We start from the raw sequence: 18,533 nt of genomic DNA, 5'->3' as shown, positions 1-18,533 counted from the left end.
GTGTCGCCCCAATCCCTCAGTTGATGTGTCTGAGAGCAGAAGCATGTCCAGAGGGGGAGTATGTAGGCATATTCCTAATAAGAGGTTCCTGTCTTCCATCCACCAGTCTAAGTCCTTTCTCACCTCCTCGGAAAGAGATTTACTATGATCCCGAGATTGCGGCAAAACTTGAGAAGCCGATCCCTGTCCTATAGCAACTGCAAGCGGGAGCTATCCGGGACTACCCAGTCGTTGAGATACATCAACAGACGTATCCCATGCGAACGGGCCCAAGCTGACACCAGAGTGAACATTCTCGAGAACACCTGGGGAGCGGTCGAGAGCCCGAAACAGAGTGCCCTGAATTGGAAGACTGTCTCCCCAAGCATAAAGTGAAGGTATTTGCAAGAGGATGGATGAATGGGTACTTGAAAATACGCATTCTTCAAGTCCACCGTTAGCATGAAGTCGTTCTCCCTGGTGGGGACGGGTACAGATCGCTCCGTCTCCATAGTGAACCAAGTCTGGCTGGCGAATGAAATGGTTCAGGGGAGAGAGGTCTATGACCAGTCTCCAACCTCACAAGGCTTTCTCCACGAGAAAGATCCAGCTGTAAAAGCCTGGGGATCGATTCAACATGACTTCTACAGCACCCTTGCTCAGCATGGCTTGCACTTCTTGTGTTAGTGCGATCTCCTTCAAAGATTCAGGAACATAGGTATACAGACGGACCGGAGAGACGGTGAGGGGTGGCCTAGACTCGAAGGGGAGTAGATATCCCTTCTGAAGGGCATCCACTGCCCAGGTCTCGGCTCCATAACGCTGCCATGTTGCCCAATGGCTCCACAGGTACCCCCCAACATTTGGCAGCAGCTGGAGGGGAACGCCCCCCCTAGAGATTCCCCTTCTTCTTCCGCTTGCCCCCTTTACCAGACTGGAAAGTGGGCTGAAAGGGGCGCAACTGCACACTTTCCGGTGGAAGAAGAAGGTTGGGTATTCCAGCAGGATCCCTTCAAAGTCTGGGACTTCTTAGGGTTCGAGGAAGTGCTAGCATGGCCCAAAGGCTGGGCCGCGGTGGAGCACAAAGACCCAGAGGTCTTAGCCACTGCCTGGTGCACAAGACGGTCGCTGTCATCGGCCCGACGTTTGTCCACCGTAGCATCTACCAGCTCCCTATGGATGAGAGAGGCAGAACCCAGCAACGGTCCATTCCGTAGGGTCATTGCCGACTTGAGTTCCACAGACCTGGCAAAATGAGAGAGAACAGCGTCTCTTTGCTTGAGAACCAGGTTGGCCCAAATGTTTGCCATCTGGTGGGCAAGGTGGGGAATGGCTCTATATCCAGACACAGCAGTCTCCCAAGGAGTGGAGTCCTCAGGCACGATAGCATCCGAGGAGGCAGCCACTTTGGATACTGTGAACGACCACAGACCCAACCAGGAGACTGCCTGTAGAGCCACCATGGTGGTGGCTTCCAGGGTTGCTGCAAAAGGGAGATACCTTCTGCAGTAAGCTTCTGCAACAAGAGACCTAGACCTAGATGCACCAGATCCAGGTCAACCTGTCTAGGCTGCAATGAACCTCCTAAGAGCATGTAGAATTGCTTCAGTCAAGGCAGAGGAGGGGAAGCAACTTGTCCAAGCGGTTCGAACGAAGCGAATTATCTTGCCTAGACACAAGAACTCACCTGATTGAGAACCCCCTCGGCAAGTCTGGACCACAGCAGCCCACCAAAACCAGGTTCCTTAGCCGGACCCCATAAGGTTTGGTACCGAAGAGACAATCCTGAAACAGGCCATGGTCCCCTTTCCCCAGGTTGCTGTGCTGACAAAATAGCGATGGCCTCTGCAAAAGTCCTCTGTATCTTGGGGGAGAGGACCCTTCAGTCCTTCCAGGATGCAGTCCTCCCGATCTACTCTCCCAGCAGGAGGGAGGACCTCAGCAGACCCCTGGGACCCATCCTGCACTACGCAGGTGTACGATCTGGTTGATCCAAGGACCGAGCCAGGAGCATAGGCCTTTGTAGTAAAACTCTGGGAAGACGGCTCACCAGAGTTCCTCCTGTCCAACTTGCACTAGGGGAAGCCTAGGAGGTTGAGGGGACATGTGAGGAGGATCGGGCACCCCCGCCAGTCCTGCTGGCAGAACCAGCAGTAGCAGTGGGCCGAGAGCGGTCACCAACCCGCGGTGATGAGAGCAACTCGGGTCGAGAAAAACACTTTCGCCTCGGCGAAGCCTTGTCCCAAGGACGTGACTGAGGACTAGGCGGAGTTGAGCGCGCGGCTGGCAGTCGAGAACTTGCCCTGTCCTCTTGGCAAGCCCAAGTCTTCTTCGAAGCCAGGACCTCGTGAAAGACTGTACAGGTATTGCCCGACTTACGGTGGGGTTAGGTTCCAAAAAACCCATCGTTTGTTGAAAAAATCGTATCTCGAATATAGCCTAGCCTGCACTAGGGTAATCGGTGCCATCTGTAAATATATGGTAACTCAGCCTACACTACACAGTATACTCTATACATAAACAGTATAGTAATATTAGTGTCAGCTAATTCTGCAGATTCAATGCAGATTGACTTATGATAATTCAGTATAAAGAGAAACTGAATAACAAACAAGGCTTATCCCACACTATGATATATCGTATAGGCTACTGATATGGTAGCCTAGCCTACATTATACTGAACTCTATTCACATATTAACATAGTATTATAGAAATATCAACATAACGAATGTGCATCTTTTCCATGGATCTTTTAAAAAGTTATGCTTTACTACACTATATCCAACTGTGCATATTCTCTTATTGCTTTTGTATTATAAACTGCGATCAATGTTTTGTTTTGGAAATGTTTACGCAGTGTTTATTTTGTCACATTTAACTTGGTTCAGAGCGCTTTTCTTGCTTCTAGTTAGTGTAAATGAACATAGATACTTTATTTATTTGGGACGAATATTTTTCGTTACTCAAAATGTTTTTAAGTCGAAATATAACTTAAATACGTCTCGTTGTGAAATTAATTTAGCTATTTTCGTTAATAGATGGCGTTAGCGAGGGTACAGCTGCCCGTTTTGGGGGCATGTTTGTTTTCGTGTAAAAAAATCAAGATTCCATTTTCTATTTTCTCTTGATTTCATCATAATATGAGCTTTACATATTTATCTTTTATCGGCATGAAAACAGCAGTAATATGTGTTCTTTCATGCCCAGTAGTTTTGATTAAAACACGTTCTCTCCAATTTTATTTACGGTCAAGTTGCCGATGCACGACAATTTATAGTTATAAGCAGCCTGAACATTGTTTTCTCAGCTTCAGCTACAACTTGCAGCTTAAAGTCACTGTAAAAGTATATTTCCTTGCCGATCTTTTCTCCAAAGCGAATAAGGGTATAGTGTAAAAAATATGTCAGTCCTATTGCACTTAATGTCATTTATAACATAACTACGGTAATTGTTTAACCGTACGATGGTTGAAATGCAAGCAAAACAGTTTTCCGATTCAATTATTAGCAAAACAAGTTTCTCGTTCGGTTGTTTATGGCTGTACGCATTTATGCAAGAGTATAATGTTACTAACAATACTTTTATCATTCTCTTTTACTTTTTCAACTAGAAGATGAAATAATGAGGTGGAAGAAAAGAAGCTGGTCTATTGTAAGTTGGTCTCTCTCGCTGCCCAATTGTATGCTGCTGCCTGCGCCTGCGCGAAATCTTAAAATATTTTCTAAATATTGTCATATCAGTATTAATTGCTAACCCCATCGTAAACTCGAAATATCGTAAGGCGAATTATCGTAACTCGAGCACTACCTGTACAGGGGACCTCTTCTCTGTCTCACCAGGTGTTTGGACTTGAGAGGCCAAAGCACCTACCCGGGAACCTTGCTTGGCATTCGAGGAAGTGCTAGCAGGAATAGCCGAAACACCTAGATGTCCAGGCTCTTTCTCTTGTCCTGTGCCCCCATCAGTATGGAGAGAGGTGTCTCCAGTACAAGTTTGAGGTACCCGAGCATCTGACACAGTGCCAGCCTTTGAAGTGGACTTCTCAGGTGCAGCAACGGGTGTGCAAACCGAGGTCTGCACACCCTCGGCTCCCGAAACAACAGACTCGGGGTCAACGATTCAGTTACCTGGCTCAAGGGACGCAAAGAGCCGATGAGAGATCCCAATGCCTCCCCTGTGGAGGGAGGCAATACCTTAGAAGTCCCAGGATGGGATTTCTTTGGGGGGGGGGGGGTTGAGACAGCCTTCTTCTTCGACTGACGAGCCTCGGAAGAAGAAGGGAAGGAGGTAGCAGACAACAACAACACCTTGTGAGACCTCTTCTTCGACCTCTTCTTCATCATCTTCTCCAGGATGGCAGTCAAGTCCCTCATCCTGATGGGACAGCAGAAGACGCAGGAGCACCCAGAGAGGCCAGGGTAGCAGGAGCAACCCGGGCAGTGGTGACGTCAACAAGAAAGTCAGAAGTGACTGGGCAGCCAGCACAGCCCGGGAGCCAGGGGAACCAAGAGCAGCAACAGGAGTGCCTGGCACAAGCGGGGCAGGTGCAGGAGGCCAGGCCGGGCCGAGAGCCAGGTAAGTCAGGAGCCAGGACCATGGTGGGGAATGTGCGGAAGTCAGCAACAGCAGGAGCCGTGAGATAGGGCACGGTTGAAGTCACCATCCTAGAAGGTCCTAGTTGGGATAGCGGGGCCAGGAAGCCAGGTGGCAGCGGCACAGTGTGGTGGGATGCAGGCGCTGCTGTCACCTGGGTACCCAGGTAAGAGGCAGCAGTCACCAACATCTTGGTGAGAGCAGTCATGGTAATGGTGCACATAGTAGCTGTAGTCACGGCGTGGGTCACCACCAGCGCGCCAGACAGGTGAGACAGAAGACCCTCTACAGACTCCTGTCTGTAGAGGGTCTTCTGCCAGGCAGACTCAGGTGGAGCCAGGTAGAAGCGAGGTCTGGAGCTTGCCCCCCCGAGAGAAGTCCCTACCGCCATACCTGAAGACAAAGTCCGGTCAATAGAGGGAACTCCACTCGCTACGGGGGAAAAGTTCCCCCTGGAGTGAGGAGAGGTCCCCGAGAGGATGTCCTGATCGTCTGCTCCCCCATGGCCCTCAACACCCGATGAAGCGAGTGAGAGAAGGCGAGGGGAGTCCTCACCCAGGAGGCAGCAGAAGGGGAAGCTTGCGGAGGAGAAGCTTGATCCCCTTGGGTTAGCCATCAAGGGAGTCATGGGGGGTGTGTAACCCTTGGATGATTATTTGGCAGGCTTCCTTCGGTACTGTCTCCTCCCCTCAAACTTCACCCACTGCTCAGCCGACCAGGAACAACACTCAGCACAAGGTGAAGTACATGAACACACACGCCCCCTGCAAGAAGAGCGAAGGGTGTGCAGGTCCATATCAATACTAGAGCGAAAGCTATTACATTTCTTATCGCCAACCCCAGGACACACATGCTGGGGGAAGGTGGGCTTACAGGGCTTATCAAGAGCTTTCATAATTAAGACAAAAATAAACAAGAAAAAGATCCCACCAGGAAAAGGCAGCTCAACAGAAGTCTGGGCAGCGAGCGAAGAAAACACGTCTACACCCAACGACGGCCAAAGCAAACTGGGATGTTTACATCCATGCAGGTGGGACTCCCACCTTCCAGACGGTAGTTAACCACCACCTACCCACCTTGTTCAAAAGTTCAACAGCCATTTCCAGCTTCAATGAAAGTAATGTAAAGGACCAATGGTTTGTATATTGTGTCAGAACAAACAGATAGTATTTCAGCCCTTACTGCAAAAACGAATACTGGATGCACTAGAGTCAGACATAGTCCATACATAAATGTCTTAACCAGAGAAAAAACAGCTCCAAACAATCTTAAACTATCTATAAATAGCATGAAGGCTACCAAAAAGATGAATACACAAATGCTCCAAAACTTGCACGATTCGAGGTGCGCGAATTCACAGACACACAAACTTTTCATTGGAACCTAACTAACTGTCATACACAAGTTTTTCACAGACACACGAACATTTGCAAATACTGAGAAACCCTGCAAAAGTGTCTATGTTTAATTTTTTATGTAATTTATAAGTTTTCAAGCTTTTACGTGTAAATTAAATAACATTAAATAATAAAAGTAATAATTTCTCTCTCTCTCTTTTACTGAGATGAGAGAATTTTTATGGTACATGTGTATGTTTAATTGTTTTGTATGATACATAAATTTTTTTACCTAATAATAACTACTAATTTTCAAATAATAATAATAATAATAATAATAATAATAATAAAACTGTAATTACAAAATTCGTATGTGATACATATTTTAAACAAACAAACATCTTTCCCTCATCTTTTGTAGCTCGTTGAAGAAGCTCAAAGGCAAAGCTGTCGGACATGTCAATTTACCATGACAAGAAGGGTGAGTGTTGCCGATTAGCGGGTCAAAGGTTTCTTACGTAATTCTCTCTATCTCTCGCTCTCTTCCTCTCTCTCTGTGTCTGAAATAATTCGTAAAAAATTTCACTCTCTTAAGTAAGGACAACTGTTATCTCTCTCTCTCTCTCTCTCTCTCTCTCTCTCTCTCTCTCTCTCTCTCTCTCTCTCTCTCTCGTTCATAGTTAGCGCAACCTACATATTACCATTTCTCTGTATGTCTTTACCGGTACAGTAGATAATTTTAAATCGATTTAATTTTACCTGTACTGTCTACAAATTGTAAATGAGCTTTCTAAAACATAGAGACATGGAGCATTTCAGAACAAGAAGAAAGAGACAGAATAAAGAAGTTTTTAAAAATGAGGTTGAAGATTTCTAAAAAATAGATTGGTGGAATGGGGAGAGAAATAGTATACTGATCTTCACTCTCTATATTTTACATCAATCATTTGTTTCTTTTTTTAAGGATAATGTATTAAGCTAACTTTTAAATGAAATTACAGTAACTTTGTGAGAGGTGCTAAAGAAAGAGCAGGAAGACAAGTACTGCTGGTTTATTGATGATGACCCACTATAAAGCGGCGTGGGGGCGTCGGGCGTATCATGAGCGTCAGTACAAAATTTCAAGACCCAGGTCAAACTGTTTCTCTACACAAAACAGGACAGTGCATATAAAACAAGATGATTAACAACAGCCGATTGGACACAAAAATGCAACACACATATACCTGTATAAGGGCAAATGAACAGGTAATAAATATAAATCACAATAATGATAATAAGGTTGTGTACATCACGACCTCGGGTCAGCCTGTGCAGAGACACCGTAGAAAATGGGAAGTTTCATCATAGAGAACCTGTTAAGCAGGGACTTTACAATACTCCCCACAAGGCGTGAAGTAACGTCTCATCAAAGCAGATATCTGCTGGGGTGTGGAGGGAGCCCCACGCCCTTCTTGAGTGCAGCTGGGGTGTGTTCAACCTCCCGGTGCCCACCGGATATGAGTGTTGGGTTGCTCTCTGCCCCGGACCCGGGGGCCTTCTGAGACGCCCAAAGGTTTTCTTAAGGGCAGGCGGGCTGAGGGGGTGCCACCTCCTGCAGGGGGTTTTGGGAAGTGGCCCCGACATCCTCCAGAAGTGCAGGCTTGAGGCGGTCTACCGACAACCAGTCGTCCTTCCTGTGGACAGCCACCTGGAATGCCTTCTTGTCTCTCTCCAGTACAAGGAAAGGTCCCCTGTAGGGCCTGGTTAAGGGTGGGTATACGGCATTGTTCCTGACTGAAGACGTGGGTGGCGGAGGATGAACAGGGAGAGCATGAAGAGAGGGACGTCCTGTCGGTATATGTCCCGCCGGCAGAGGCAACTTCTCAACCCTGTTGCGGACCTCTCTCTGCATTGTTAGGTCGCCTGGTCCTCGTGATGATTTAGGACTACAAGGACTCCCGTAAACCTACAAGGACTCCCGTAAACCTTTCTGCTTGGACAGGCTCTGTTAGCTTTGAGGTGGTCCTCAGCCGAGAGTACCCAGGGCAGCTGGTACTTCAGTTCGGCTGATTATAACGAGCCATGAGGACACCTTCAGGGACCTGTGGAACCTCTCCACCATTCCATTGGCTGCGGGGTTGTAGGCGGTGGTGCTGTGGTGGCGTTCCCAGCCAGGCGTGCCAAGACGGTCCCAGCTTGAACGGAAGGCTGGGCCCTGTCGTGGTTGCTCTGATCCGGGACACGAACTGGCTCATCAGCTGGAGGGCCTCGGTGCTGCCTTGCAGGTGGCTTCTTCCATGGGCGTCGCTTCAGGCTACCTAGTGGAGCAGTCGACAACTGTCAGAAGGTGTCTGGCTCCTCCTGATGGGGGAAGAGGACCTACTACGTCGACGTGGATGTGCCTGAAACATCTCCCTGGCTGGAGGAAGTCACCCACCCCCGATTCGGTGTGCTGCCCTACTTTGCTGGCTTGGCACTGTATACACTGCTTTGCCCAGGCCATTGTGTCCTTCCGTATGGCATGCCAGACGAACTTCTCCGCCAGTAGCCTGGCTGTCGTCCTGCTGGAGGGGTGGGACAGTTCGTGGATGATGTCGAAGACCAGCCGACGACGGGAGGTGGGCACCAGTGGGCAGGGGTGGCCAGTGCTTACGTCGCTCAGCAGTGTTGGCCCCCCAGGGGCAAGGGGCACATCCTTCCACTTCAGCGACGTGATGGCGGTGCGGTAAGCTCTGAGTCAGCAGCTTGTTCCCAGGTGAGGTCCTCGTAGTCGATCCCGAGCTGCACTGCGCCAATTTCGATCCTCGAGAGGGCGTTGGCTACTGGGTTCTTCCTGCCGGGGAGGTACTTGATGGTGCATGTGAACTCTGCGATGGCCGCGAGGTGCTGCTGCTGCCTGGAGGACCATGCATCCCCCAGCTTTGTGAAGGCATGGACCAGCGGCTAGTGGTCCGTCAAAACTATGAAGGGCGTACCCTCCAGGAGGAATTTGAAGTGGCGTACCGCCTGGTACACCATGAAGAGTTCCCTGTCGAAGGTGCTGTAGCGGGAATCGGTGGGGCTGAGCTTCCTGCTGAAGAAGGCGATGGGCTGAGGGGCTCCGTTGACGACCTGTTCCAGGACGGCCCCACAGGCGATGTTGCTGGCGTCCGTTGTCAGCTGGAGGAGGGCGCTAGGGTCCTGGTGGGCCAAAGCTGTTGCCTTGGCGAGGGCAGCTTTCGTCAGGGAGAAGGCCCGCTGCTGGTCGGGGCCCCAAACTAAGGTCTTCGGACAGCCCTTGAGGATCTCCGTCAGGGGGGCCATGGTGTGCGTGACCCCAGGGATGAACCTCCTGTAGTAGTTGACCATCCCGAGGAATTCTTGTACGGCTTTGACGGAGGTAGGGGTGGGGAACCTAACGACGGCCTCGGCTTTTGATGCAAGTGGGCGGACGCCTCCCGGGGATATCTCGTGGTCCAGGAATTCAACCCTATCGACGCCAAAGGTGCACTTGTCGAACCTGACGACAAGGCCATTCTCCTGCAGGCGCTGCAGGACCTTCTGGATGTGCCGAAGGTGTTCCTTGTGGGATCTGGAAAAAATTAGGATATCATCGACGTAGCAGACGCAGAAGTTCAGGTTCCCCAGGATGCTGTCCATCAGTCTCTGAAAGGTCGCCCCTGCATTCCTCAGGCCGAAGGTGGAGAAGGCGAAGACATAGGACCCGAAGGGCATGATGATGGCGGTCTTGGGGATGTCTTCTGGAGCTACTGGTACCTGGAAATATGATTTTAAAAGATCTAGTTTTGAAAATATTTTGGCCCCTGGAAGGAGGCCGTCAGGTCTTGCATGTTTGGTACAGGGTAGTGGTCAGGCTTTGTAGCGAGGTTGAGCCGCCTGTAGTTGCCGCAGGGTCTCCAGAAGCCGTCCGTTTTCTGCACCATGTGAAGGGGGGAGGCCCATGGGCTGGGGGCCTTCGCCCATGCGCTCCATCTCAGTGAAGGCACTTCTTGGCCTCCTGAAGGCGCTGTGGGGGAAGCCTCCGGATCTTTGCATGCATCAGGGGTCCCCTTGTTTGGCAGGGGCCCCGGGCACCTGATGAAGCTCGGGTTTGAATACCTCTGGGAATTCCTTCAGGAGGGAGGCATACTGGTGGGGAGCGATGGAACAGACTGTGGGCACCCTGGGACCTGGTGACAGGGGCAGGGACTGGCAGGACTCGGTGTCCAGCGGGGTCCTCCGGCTGGAAGCAGTTGATGGGGTGTGCAGGCGTGGATGCTGGCTTCGGCACCCTCATGGAGTGAGCCAGCTGCTGCGCCATCTTTATCAGGTCCTCGACCTGCAGGGTGTAGGGCTCCGTAATCTGTCCACGGACCTCTGGGAGTAGCTGCTGCAGGAGGATCTCCCTCGACAGGCTACTCTCTTTGTGCCTGCCACTGCTGTCCATCTTGGGGAGGAGGAGGAGGTCCTGGAGGGCATGCCACATCTCCAAGAAGTTCGTGTCCTGTCGGGGGTTGATGGCAAGGTCGAGGGCGCAGGCGGCCCTCTCAGAGACCAGCAGGGAGCAGGTCTCGACGAGAGTGGCCTTTAATTCCTGGAAGGTGGCAGGGCTCGTGGTTGACGTCACCCATGGGGCAACCTTCCTGTATATCTCCTCCGGTTGGGCGTTGATAGCGATGTCCGCCTTCAACACCTCGTCGGTCAGGCCTGCCACCCTGAATTGCCCCTCGACCCTGTAGAGCCAAGACGCCGGGATCTGATGGGTGAACGGCGGCAGCTTTATGCTGAGGGCTGCCCTCGGTTGGGCCGTCAGGAGGGGCATTGCGTAGGGAGCGGGTACCAGCGTGGAGGAGCGCGCAGGTTTTGGCGTGGAGGAGGGCTCGAGAGGGGGTTGCGTGAGGGAGACATCTGCCTCTGAGAAGTTCGCAGTAATTTGTATGTGGGAGGGAATGTCTGCATCCATGCTCATTCCGCACTCTCACTTGGAGTGTGAGGGAACACTCACGTCAATACACGCTTGGGGGTGTGCCGTGTGGGTCCACTAATGATGCCAGTGATTTGCCGATGAGGGTCGGTAATGCCCGAGCGCTTTGTTAGAGCGCTGTAGTTAGTGCGTTAGGGGCGTGGGTTGGTTCATCGGGCCAAGACTAAGTCGCCATTTGGATCCGTTAATGGCTCCGGGAACCACTCCAGGGATCACCACAGTGAGAGGTGCTAAAGAAAGAGCAGGAAGACAAGTACCGCTGGTTTACTGATGAAGCGGCCTGCTTATAAAGCAGTGTGCAGACGTCGACGTATACGCAGACGTCAATACAAAATTTACAAGTGACCCGAGGTCAAACTATTTCTATATGCAAAACAGGACAGGTACATATAGAAAACATGACGATTAACAACAGCTGATTGGACACAGAAAATGCTCTGACACATATACTATGTATAAGGGCAAATGAACAGGTAATAAATATACAAATCACAATAATGTTAATAAAGTTGTGTACGTGCGACATTGGGTCAGCTGTGATGGCACCGTAGAAAACGGGAGGTTCATCATAGAGAACCCGTTGAGCAGGGACTTTACAACTTTAATTTCATTTAAAAGTTAGTTTAATACAGTTCCTCGTAGGACGAGTCGGTAGAGTTCTCGGCTAGCACTCTGCTAGGCCTGAGTTCGAGTCTCCAACCTGCCAATGAAGAATTAGAGGAATTTATTTCTGGTGATAGAAATTCATTTCTTGGTATAACGTGGTTCAGATTCCACAATAAGCTGTACGTCCTGTTACTAGGTAAACAATTGGTTCTTATTCACGTAAAATAAGTCTAATCCTTCGGACCAGCCCTAGGAGAGCTGTTAATCAGCTCAGTGGTCTGGTTAAACTAAGGTATACTTAACTTCTTAATACTTTGAGGGCATGACTAAGGTCATATTTAGTGTTTAATTTCTAAAAAATAAGCATTTATTAGCAATTTTAGAGACCGTGCCAACATTACACGAAAATTCACCTTGCACGAGGGGGGTCAGAAACCTAGCCTTGCATAAGTTCAGGGTATGACTGTACTTCACCAAAATGGAGATCAAATACAACCATCCCGCGACAAAAATCCAAAATCAAGCTGCTATACAACTGAAGTTTAGTCGTTAACCAACATAAACAAGCTGAGCTCTTCAACTGTGTTGTTCCTATTCTTCCCTGAAAGTGGGAGAGGCTAGTCACCTACACTAAAACAATAGGAGCAATACTGCGAATTTCAAAATTTATGCTGGCGTGCGAGTAGAAGCTATACCAATATAATTACTTGGTAAGTTACTTATATGAAATAAGAAATTTAAATCATACAGTCTTGAAAGCACTGCCTAGGGATGTACTGTATATACAGTTCTGAGGTCTATGAACTAACCCCTGGCTAGAAAGGACAATGGGTATGGAGTAAAATTCTGATAACATAAAAATCACAGTTAAGAAGGCTGCAGTTAAGTGAAGTGAGACTAGTATAGTACGCTATTAAGAACAAGCTATATGATATTACATACATAAAATTGGGAATGTAAAGTTCAATGATTACATCACCAAATTAAATTCAGCTGATGGTCATATGATAATTTTACCATTTGTTTTCTTTATGGAATGTGAATGGCAAGTTATTGATATGCAAAATACACACCCATGGACAATGAGACAGGTTCATCATTTTTCCAAGTCCCTATTTGATCTTTCTAAAGCATTCATGACCACTCTGTTGTATCTTAGAAGGTTGTCCCTGACCTTTTGGGGAAACAAAGCGCCAGTGCCACAAAATGGCATTTGCACACAATGCTGTATTCTGCTCATCAGTAATTTAATATTAGGTATTAGTTTACTAAAATCAAACTTCATAAATTCTCACAAATAAGTTCCCTAATGTTTTCAATCTTCTTCCAGTTGGAACAACTGAAAGCCATGTCTTTACCTGAAAGGCATCATAATCTGGTGATGGTCAAATGAGATTTTTCTGCTTCCACATTCAAGGAAACTATATTTATACTCAAATAGTCTTGTAAGGAAAGAAGGAAAGCAAACCCTCCTCCTGTTGTTGAACTATGGAATTCAAGATAATTAAAATGGCAGGAATATGTAATGCTACAGGGGGGAGATGAGTTCAGTGAGCCAAGTCAACCAAGACTGCATGGCTAGGTAGGAACCCCCGCCCCCCGCACCATAGATTCGCTTAGGTAAGGAGTGGTTAGATTAGGATGCAACCTTGAAATTAAATTGCCATACTTTCTTGCTGAGGTTAATGGGACCTAGAATTTCAAGTTAGGTTAGGTTAGTCTGTAACTCTATGTACAACCACCACACTTTTTGGACATGGATATGAAGGGTCATAGGTGGGGCATACTACCGTACATTAGTTTGGGATGTACTGCTTGGTATTTACTGCTTTAATTACCGCAGACACATTATTTGGTAAAAATGAACACAACTACCGCACCACTCTTGTCCGGTAATTGGCCTACTATTTTACAAGCAAAGTGAGCGCCGTGCTGAGTACAGCCCTTGGAGATGAACGTAAAAACGTAACCAAAGACGGCAAATGTCATAAACATAGACAAATGAAATAAATATACACAAAAATTGTAACAAATGACGGTAACTATCCCGGTCGACGACACGCGCAAACCAGGTAGCGGTAGTAGTTCCAAGTTTTACCGCCTTATTTATAAAATATACATCTGTGGTTTAGTTTTCCATACCCACTGAGCGGTGTTTCCACATCAGCCTAGGTTTCTTAAACGCTAGATATAAGGGTAGGCCTATGGGAAAACAAACATGGTTTGTACTAATAACAAGGGCAATGGTCAAAAAGGCATACAACAAAAGCTAAGCAGTCGAAAAATGGGTAATTTTTCGGAAGACTCCAGCCAGCCATTTCAAGACTCCAGCTACCCATTTTTGCATGAGAAACCATTATGGGTTTTTCATGCAAAACTGGCTAGGAAATGATAGGGGACTAAAAGAACCTAAAACTAGCAACCTAATGTAACACAGGGGTGTTTACTGGTTACAATTTTTCCGTACTAGCTGTGGGGGGGTGTTGTCTTACCTTGTAAGTCGTAATTTGATTAGTTATTTTTCTTTGTTATTAAGCATTTGCGAAGGTTATGTATTGAGATGAAATACTGTATTTTGTTTTGATGTGTTTTACCCAAGAAAAATATATAAATTATAATGTGGGGGTAGCTGGAGTCTCCGGAAAAATAACCGAAAAATGATTGGGGACGGATCATTTGCTTGGCGAGAAATAGAAATACATCAGATAATTACCCTCGTCTCAAATGCTGACTAATTTACCTATAGAAGAAGTAGACTGGCCGTATCCATAAACTCCATTGACGCAGCCTAGGCCTACCACCACACTCCTAGCCTACTGTTTGCTTGCTACCTTCACATTACAGCGCTCAATTTTCTGAATTTTGAGCTTGGCTGAATTATTACCTTTCTCTCTATCATTATCACATCTGTTATGACACTTTTCTTATAAACAAGCCTTATACGCACTTCATTATTTCGTGATAACGAAATATCACTGACCGAATCGTACACAGTACAGCAACATGGAACACACACACGACTTGGTTTGAACTCGGCCAAAAGCACAACATCATAATGTCTGTTTAAAATATTCTTTAATTTTCCTCCTACTTTTTGTTGCATCAAATATTCCATGAGCTACTCCCTGGAACCTTACACTTCAATAAACATTTGCTCGACTTAACTCTTTACCACTTTCAGTCGTTTTTAGTGAATCCACTTTAGTCAAGTATGACCTCCCAAGCCATCCAAGGACCAACTCAAGTGCCAACCAGCGGCGTTGCTGAAGGGGGTCTGTTTGAAATCGCCCCCGGGCCCCAAAGTGGGGGGGAGCAAAATGCGAAATTTAACCATTGCTGCTATGACAGGACAAGCTAAATCCAGTGGCCCCAAAATGGTCAAGGGCCCCATTTATATTTGGACCCGAAAGTTTGGGGCCCACTAAAGGGCCCCAATTTCCAATTTTGTGAACAAAAATGTAACAAAAATGTTATGTAAAAGAAATAGGGCTCTCCGGTAGGGGCCTCCCAATCGTAGAGCCCATTATAGACCTTCTCATACGGATCGGAGGAGAGTGGGTAAAGTTGATTGGGGTAAGGGCAAGGCCGATCCAAGGCAACTGATTACTGCTTATAGGGGACCCCTAATTAACTTCTTTTCACTCTGTTCTAACCCCCCCCCACTTTGTTCTACCCCGATTCACTCTGTTCTAACTCCCTTCACTCTGATCTACCTCCCTTCACATAATGGAGTCCCCTTCCAGCAATATTGATTCATTTAACTCCCTCCACATCATATCGCTATTAGAGCACATATTATACATTACTGTTATCCTCATTTTTACCATTTATCATTATGTTTAACTGGATGAAGTGGATCTTCAATTATTCAATGTACACCTAGTTTTAAGAAATAAAATTTCTGAAATTTGCATTTACAAGTGCCTGTAAAATGATCCTACAATTGCTCATATTCTAAAAATTTCCCCGGGGAGCTTATAAAAAACTCCCACCCCCTCCCCGCCCCGCCCCCCGGCTGCTTCGGCTTGCTTCCCTCGCCTTCCACCTCATAAGAGGGGCACAAATGGGACGGTGCCCCAGGGCCCCAAAATGTTTAGGAACGCCCCTGGTGCCAACATGATGTTCAATAACACAATGTTTACGGAGAGGGGCAAGTGCTTTTATTACAACCTAGTCTAAGCATTATAATAGGTTTTCTTATCAATTTTGCAAACTGGATATCCACACGGCTGGTGAATTAATGTGTAACGTGGAGTTAGATTTTAGTAATAATCTTTTTGTTACTTAATACTATTATAGTAAATACGTAGACATGAGTCTTTTCTCGATTCATATGTTAAAGGAACTTATGGGACGGCCAATTCGTTTGGACACCACGTCTTTTCTAAATATTAAGACTTCTTTGGGTATTGTTGCAGTTTTAGAAATGTTATTTTGCATATTATGTGAGCACTTCATGTCACTGAGAAGAAACCTCGAAAACATGAAGTTACCGCAGAAAAGGAACTTTAAGAAATTAAAGGATGCACAGTTTTAACATTTCCTCAGTTGTTCAGATAAAAGCTAATTCAGATCTGCAGAGCGCATATTTACTTAATGAGCTGTACTGTTGAGATAGCACGTTCTGAAAGGACACAGCATATTTAATTTGCATTCGAATAAGATTGGTCGATTCGTCTCCCGGAGCTTCTAATAGAAGATAGACTCCGCCCATTGAGGGTGATTGAAAGACGGATGCTTGGGAACAAACAATCTCAAACACTTCACGTGTGCCACTGCAGCCAGGGAAGGTGTTACAGTTTCTCTCGCGGTAAGTTTATCTTAGAAGCTATGTAGCAATTCGCTGAATCGTCTTAGTTGTTGGACACCCAAACCTACCAAGGTGTAGGGATGATTAATTTCAAAAGTAACAGTATTCACTATCATAAATATAATTTTGGAGCGTATTTTTTTACGTCACTCGAAAACGGAAGTTCTTAAGAGCAAGAGCCCTTAACATTTTTTTCCAGAAAAGGTAGTTTTAATATAATTAAAAGCCACGAAGCGTGTTTATGGTTTAGATTTAAGATCTCATCGTCTTCAAGCACAGTAAGGAAGACATTATAAATTTGAAGACTCATATCCACGCTATTACTGTATCAAGTAGGAGCAAGAGCCCATGCCAGCGTAGACTGGCTTAATCTACAGCAATAACATCTTACACTAATGCGGAGAGGGATGAAAATTTTACACAAGGTGAATTATAGCCATGTAGTAAGCAACTTGAGTTTGGGTGGAGGATTGTTATTTTTCAGTTTCTGGTTGGTTATTCGTCTGCACTTACTAATAAATAAAGGAGCTTTTCCGTTCAGAAAATATGAGCAAAACTTACAAAATATATAACGATTATGTCGCAGTTTAAGAAAATAAAATAGAACATTAAAAGCAATACAGATAAGGATTCTTTCAAATTCTTTCTGCACAACTGACGTCGTTTCTTAGAAATCTCTAAAGTAACGTGCCCATTGTTTTCGCTAATGCTTTATTTATTTGTTTATCCGATCAGTATGATATATTCTTTTGAACAAACTTTTTTTTTCTCAGTCTGAATGAAAACATCCATAAGAAAATCGATCAATCGGCTTACATTTTGAGCAGAGGGCTTACATTCACAGACTCAACCCACAGGTTTTTAAAACCTTGCGCTGTTGTTGAGCCATAATTGGAAAGTTGAGATAAGATCGAATTTGTTGGTTTGTCTCTGTCACCGTTCACAATATACTGCCTAAAAGAATATGTGAAGTACGAAAAGAGGCAAATGAGGCTCTCTCTCTCTCTCTCTCTCTCTCTCTCTCTCTCTCTCTCTCTCTCTCTCTCTCTCTCTCTCTCTGTACATGTGGGTTCCAGTTTCAGAAATTCTTACCGATACGTACCGAATTTGTTGCTGTTAATATTTTTTCGAGAGCACCATGGTCTTACAATTCCACAGAATGTAAAAGGACTTGTTATCAAAATAACAGGCAATTCGAATCAATAGAAAAGGTTTTGACGTACAGGTTTTAAGCCATAATGAAAAAAATCTAGTTTTTGTGAAAACTGCATTACATAGTTGAGGTATACAGGAAACCTTGTCCTTCTCACGACAAAATTAATTTACAGAGGGAAAAAGTAAAAATATATTTTAATATCTTCCTAAAAGAAGAAGATAATACTTTTTCTCTAGGGACAGGTTTACTGTAGCTACGGAGTTTAGAAGACGACAAATACGTATCAAAATGATCCTGCGAAAAGAAAACGATGGTAAGAAGAAACTAAGAAAACAGTACGGCGCATAGCAAATCTGGAAAGATCCTTTAGAAAGAAAGTAAAAGTAATATTCAGAGGAATGGGTACAATTAAGACACGGAAAAGCCTAAGTATTACAGAAACTGAAATATTAATTGTGCTCAAATGAGAAGGAAGAATAGAAAAGTCAGATAAATACGTCATATTGTTGGAAAAATGTTCAGAAGGTATTTTTATATATATATATATATATATATATATATTATATATATATTTATATATATATATTATATTATATATATATATATATATTATATATATATATATATATATATATATATATATATAAATTGAAAAAGAAAATAGCATGCCTTATCTATACAGAAAATTTTAAGTTGAACTGAATAGTTTCAAAGGAATGTCCACTGACGAAAACCATGTTGTAACTATTAAACTTCGAACGGTAATAGTTTAGTACCAACAAAAATACATACAATTTTAACCGATTTGAAGATTTACAACTAATGCGCCAGATAATACATATTACATCACCAAATGCAGGAAATATTATATATATTTATATATATTATATTTATATATATATATATATATATATATATATATATATATATATATATATATATATATATTTATAATTTTATTTATGTAGGCTCTGGTTTTGATTATTGTAATTTGACTCCCGGTGTTTTGACTCCCGGTAAACTGAAATCCGGTCTCGTTAACACCCGGTAATATGACACCCAAAATAGACAAATAGCCTATTTAGGAAGCATATATATTTTTAAAT

The 18,533-nt window shown here is 45.3% G+C and overlaps 1 protein-coding gene across 6 annotated transcripts in view; it reads right to left on the bottom strand.

The window, feature by feature from the left end:
- Positions 1–14,665, bottom strand: part of LOC136836761 (probable glutamate receptor) — a 126,358-nt gene extending 111,693 nt beyond the window's left edge. For 2 of the 6 annotated variants that reach the window (XM_067101311.1, XM_067101314.1), the window contains exon 1: positions 14,175–14,620. Coding sequence is in view for 1 of the 6 variants with exons in the window: in XM_067101310.1 (XP_066957411.1) it covers positions 6,379–6,381 (3 nt within the window). In the remaining 5 variants the exon portion in view is untranslated. The other 4 variants (XM_067101312.1, XM_067101315.1, XM_067101313.1 and 1 more) reach the window with 3 other exon arrangements.
- Positions 14,666–18,533: the final 3,868 nt, after the last annotated feature.

Source organism: Macrobrachium rosenbergii, chromosome 56, assembly GCF_040412425.1.
Source record: "Macrobrachium rosenbergii isolate ZJJX-2024 chromosome 56, ASM4041242v1, whole genome shotgun sequence".
Lineage (NCBI taxonomy): Eukaryota > Metazoa > Arthropoda > Malacostraca > Decapoda > Palaemonidae > Macrobrachium > Macrobrachium rosenbergii.
This window is presented reverse-complemented; position numbering and strand designations above follow the sequence as displayed.